The sequence below is a fragment of the Myotis lucifugus genome, unplaced genomic scaffold (assembly GCF_000147115.1).
Source record: "Myotis lucifugus unplaced genomic scaffold, Myoluc2.0 scaffold_413, whole genome shotgun sequence".
Classification (NCBI taxonomy): domain Eukaryota; kingdom Metazoa; phylum Chordata; class Mammalia; order Chiroptera; family Vespertilionidae; genus Myotis; species Myotis lucifugus.
This window is the reverse complement of record NW_005871461.1, coordinates 413,225-418,351: the sequence shown is the minus strand read 5'-3', so window position 1 is coordinate 418,351 and position 5,127 is coordinate 413,225. Positions and strand designations below refer to the sequence as shown.

The following is a 5,127-nucleotide window of genomic DNA, read 5'->3' as shown; positions in this document are numbered from 1 at the left end:
TCCCCAGTGGCCTTAAAGCAGATTGTGCTCCTAAAACAGTGGTCGGCAAACTCATTAGTCAACAGAGCCAAATATCAACAGTACAACGATTGAAATTTCTTTTGAGAGCCAAATTTTTTAAACTTAAACTATATAGGTAGGTACATTGTTATTAACTTAATTAGGGTGCTCCTAAGCTGGCCTTTGCTAAAAACGTCCTCAATCTGATTGAGGTACGTTCGCTAAGGTTGACCCCTTCCAACTCTCCCATCCACACTCGTCCTGTATACTTGTTTCGTCTATCTCCTTTCCAAAAACCGACTTCTGCGCATGGGCCACGAAGTTTTAATCGCACTATACGTGCGCGCCCGCACATGGTATTTTGTGGAAGAGCCACACTCAAGGGGCTAAAGAGCCGCATGTGGCTTGCGAGCGCGGTTTGCCAACCACTGTCCTAAAACACCATGGGCGGTTCACCTCCAAGAGCGCCGCCCGGGGCAGAACCCTGGGCTCCAGCCCACTCCGGCCTCTAATGACGCGATGAGCAGGTCTCCCCTCGGAGGCCTTAGTTGCTCCCCAGGAAATGGAGACAAGCAGGATGCTCCGTAAGGAGAGCCCACCAAGGTGCCCCCCACGGTGGTGCTGAACCACGGAAGTTCCCTCCCTGCTACTGGGGTGCTGGGGTCGAGGCCCGGCCAGGCCCCGCCACTCACCGGAAGCAGTGCCGGTGGTACAGCTTGCCCTCGGCCAGATACCGCTGCACCAGGTGCACGTGCTGCCCGCAGGCTGCACAGACGCTGCTGGGGGTCCGGTGGGCGCCCTGCTCCGACAGGTGACCTGAGGCGAGCTCCTCGCCCTGCGGGGAACAGGGCGGGCAGATTGGGGGTGGGGGCACGATCACCAGCCATCCTAGTCCCTCTAATGGCCGCTGCCCCCCATGTACACTGCGGACACCTGCCCAGTGCTAACGTGCTTCGTCAGAGCCCTGGAGGGGGACAGGGTGCAAGGAAACTACAGCCCAGAGAGCGGCTCCTACCCTGCAGGCTGGCCCAGGGTGACTGCCCTCGCCCGTCTTCCCTGCCTCCCTCCTAGAGCCCCAGCAGACTTAACTCCCAGTTTCTCTCCTTCTAAGCTCTGTGACCTTGAGCGAGCCTGTCTGAGCCTCAGTTTTCTCATCTGTATATCAGGACACATAATAGCCACCTCCAGGGTTGTTAGAGGGTTAAACAGAACCATCAGGGAGGTGAAAAGCTGTCCCGCCAGGCGAGTGTATTAAATCCCATCAGGCCCAACGTGGCAGAGTCAGTGCTGTGGGCTGCCCTGTGCCCCCTCCCAGGCCTGGCCTCTGAGACTCCACTCCCAAAGCCAGTGGGAAAGGTCCAAGTGTCCTCTGAACACTGCAATCCCGCTGTCCCTGCCCACCGACCTTCTCCCCCGCCCCACCCGCCCTCCCAGGCCTCTGCCTACCTGAGCCCTCTCTTCTGGTTCCACTGGAGTGGATGGCGGGGAGGAGGGTGACGGGCCCTTTCCGGGTGGTGAGACACCGGCTGCAAAGGGACGGAAAACAGACCTGAGGCAGGTGGAGACGCTGGGCTTCCAGGCGGCCACAACCTGGCCGAAGGTTTGAGCTCCGCAGACATCACCTTGGGTCCCAGTGCAGCGGGACCGGGGCAGGCGCCCCCTTCACACCGACCAGCGGACACCTCCACCTCCAAGCTAAGTCCCGAATGCAAGCTGCTCGCCCAGGGGCCGTGTGCAGAGGCAACCGCACAATCACAGAACTAACAGTGCCCAGCCCATGGCAGGACGGGGAGCTTCCTCCCCCTCCCCGGGCACTGGGGCTGGAGGGAAGGAAAAGAAGGGAACCGCACGGTGCTGGTGCTGGCCGAAGATCGGGAACAGGGCTGGCTCCCTGGGGCCAGCAAGGAGCTGCCCTACCGACGCCCCCGTGGGCAGCCGTGGCCCAGAACCTGCCTGCTGTCCCTCACACCAGAGAAACCCACCCACCCCACCCAGCCTCCTCCAACATCCTCCTCCTTCATTCCTTCAGCAAATATTCACTAAGCACCCACTTTGTACCCAGGGATTGACATAAACACCCCCAATTCAGAGAACTGTATTAAAAAGTCCATTTTACTGTATGACAATTTAAAAAATAAGACCCAAGCTCCTACTGTGGTCTAAAATGACCAAACTTCAGGTCACCGTCCATTAATGGACCCTGAAATCAATTCTGTGGACTGCAACTAGCACATTTCAAAGATGAAACAGCCTGGCTGGTGTGGCTCAATGAGCATCGACCTATGAACCAGAAGGTCAGGGTTTGATTCCCTGGATTTCGGGCTTGATCCCCAGTGTGGGGCATGTGGGAGGCAGCTGATCGATGATTCTCTCTCATCATTGATGTTTCTATATCTCTTTCGCTCTCTCTTCTTCTCTGAAATCAATAAAAGTATATATAAAAAAAACCCTAGCCAGTTTGGCTCAGTGGATCAAGCATTGGCCTGTGGACTGAAGGGTCCGGGGTTCGATTCCAGTCAAGGGCACGTACCTCGGTTGCAGGCTCCTCCCCGGCCCTGGTCAGGGTGCATGCAGGAGGCAACCAATGGGTGTGTGTTTCTCTCACATCGATGTTTCTCTCTGTCTTTCCCTCTCTCTTCCACTCTCCCTAAAAATCAATGGAAAAATATCCTCTGGTGAAGATTAACAACAACAAAAAAGATGAAACAGAATAGAAAGTATCTGTGTGCATCACATGTGCAAGGGGAAGAATCATTTCCTGAAACTTGTTTCAGTTACATATGTGTGCATGAACTCAGACTGTGATGGGAACTGTATTTCTTACCATGAATCGTGGTAAAACATTTTGGAAGCCTGCTGCCCTCCTGCCTGGAACATTCCTCCCCAGAGCTTCACATGGCCTCCTTCTCCTCCTTGTTCAGGCTTAGCTCAAACGTCACCTCCTCCGAGAGGCCTCCCTGACCACTTCCTATTCCCATCGCTTTCATCCCATTACCTTACTGGACTCTCCTGACATTATGTCACTTACTACCTCTCTCTCTCTCCCCTCTCATCCGCCCCCTCATCCATTAGACTGCAAGCTCTGTGAGTCTGTTTCATTCTCAGCTCTCTCCCCTAGCACAGTGCCTGGCACGCAGTAGGCGCTCCATAGATATCTGTTCCACGAATAAGTGCTGGAGCTATCCGGCTGTGAATAGAGACGGTCTGCAGGGGAGAGAGAGGAGTCATCGCGATATTGTGGCCACAGTCTTGTGGTGAACCTGGGGCAGGGGCGACACGAGCACCTGGAGTAGGTAAAGCCGGGCAGGCTGCTTAGAGGCAGAATGTGAAGATTAGAGGATCCGTCGGAAAGCACGTGCTGGGGGTGGAAGAAATGGGACAGACAATGGGGTTTGGGGCCGGAGGGTCACCACGCAGAAAGACTGAGCAGCACAAGACGTGATGTGCAGGCTGGTGAGGCTCAGGGCTGGCGCTGACCCCTGAGCCAGGAGGTCACGGGTTCCATTCCCGGTCAGGGCACATGCCCCAGTTTCAGGCTCGGTGTGCAGGAGGCAGCCGATCGATGATGTTTCTCTATCTCTATCCCTCTCCCCTTCTCTCTCTCTCATGAGTCAATAAAAACATTAAAAAACAAAACGAATGTGAGGTGTTCAAGAAGCACAAGAGACTGGGGCAGCGAGTGGCTCAGGCTAACTTTGGGGAGGACCTCAGGGCCACTAAGAACCTGGACTTTCTCCTGATGACCTGCCTTTGCCACCCTGTGGGCTGGAACCCCTCCTCCGACTTCCCAGACGCTGGGCGTCCTGGACTCATACGCTGGCTCCGGACCAGGCTGCGGCTCCTGGAGGTCAGGGGGCAGCTGATGTGCCCAGGGTCACTGGCACCCACGGAGCCTGGCACAAGCTGAGCATCAGCACGGCACTTCAGTGCCTCAGCCAGGGCCGGGTTCAAGGTTGCCCAGCCCGGTGAGAGTCCAGGCCCGTCAAAAGCACCGTTGAAATCCACCCCCCCGCCCGCCATTCGCCCAGAAAGTACAGCACGGGCCCATCTGGGGGAGTCTGACAGCCAGCTTTGCCTCCAGGGTTGGCACACATCGCTGGGTTTCCTCTGGTTGAGCAGCAGGTGGGATAAAAATGGTTTGCATTTAGGGGCCAAGTTACATGAAAAGTACAAGCTGTGCTTTTAGCAACAAGCATCCCCGCAGGCCCAGGCACAGCTCAGGGAGCTGGGCCACCGGGGCGCCCTCACCCCGGGATGCCCGGTGAAGACCCAGGACCACCAACAGTAGGATCGACAGCCCCCCACCCACCCCACCCACCCCACAGTTCCCCAGAAGAAGAGCTCAGTAGAGAGAGCCTGGGGGTTTCGACAGGAAACCTTCCAGAACACAGGACCAAATTGTGATTCTAGGTAAGTAAGCTAAATTCTATCCAACGGAACAAAGACGTCACAATGACACTAACCTTGAGTCCTAAATAAGAGCCACACGCAGGTTTACGTTTCCTCGTTTACTCCTCACATCAACCCTGAGAGGTGGGCGCTATTCTTACCCCACCGCCAGGGGAAACTGAGGCAGAGGGGTGACCGTGGTGGCCCACTGTCACCCAGAGAGTAAATGGCAGCTAAAACGTTTTGAGTCCACGCTCTTAATTTCCACCCTATTTGCCTCTCACCAACGACTCAGTGGTGAAGAAATCTTTTTAATTTGATTTCTACTAAAATACATATCATGCTATTTGTTCAAGTATAATATTAATCCCTAGCAATATCTCGGGAAGGGGAGTAACAGATTATTTTAATTTTGATGTCCTTTTCTGTGTCCTGACTTGTCTACAGTAAACATGCTTTACTTTTAAAAAGGAAAAAAAGAACTGACTTTACAGACACTTCTGTAAAAATGGGCTGGGATTGTCCACATGGACAGCAGACAGGAGGCGGGGCTAAAGCGGGCAGGGGAGGGGCAAGGCACCCCCCCCCCCGCCCCCCTCAGGACCCAGAAGTGACCCAGAGCAGGAGTCCGGACACCTGTATTCTCCACCCAGCCTCTCTGCTTTCCTGCTGTGTGACTTGGCTCCTGGCTTCCCTCTCTGGACAGTTGCCCAGGAGATTCCTGCATGGGGATTTTCA

The 5,127-nt window shown here is 55.1% G+C and overlaps 1 protein-coding gene across 1 annotated transcript in view; it reads right to left on the bottom strand.

Moving 5' to 3' along the window:
• The window catches only part of MICALL1 (MICAL like 1), a 15,610-nt gene extending 12,764 nt beyond the window's left edge, over window positions 1–2,846 (bottom strand). Inside the window, exons 1-3 of the mRNA XM_023743788.1 lie at window positions 2,825–2,846; window positions 1,447–1,526; window positions 693–835 (exon numbers count right to left, since the gene is read on the bottom strand). Coding sequence (XP_023599556.1) covers window positions 693–835; window positions 1,447–1,526; window positions 2,825–2,827 — 226 coding nt within the window. The 5' untranslated portion in view covers window positions 2,828–2,846. The remainder of the gene's footprint in view (window positions 1–692; window positions 836–1,446; window positions 1,527–2,824) is intronic.
• Window positions 2,847–5,127: the final 2,281 nt, after the last annotated feature.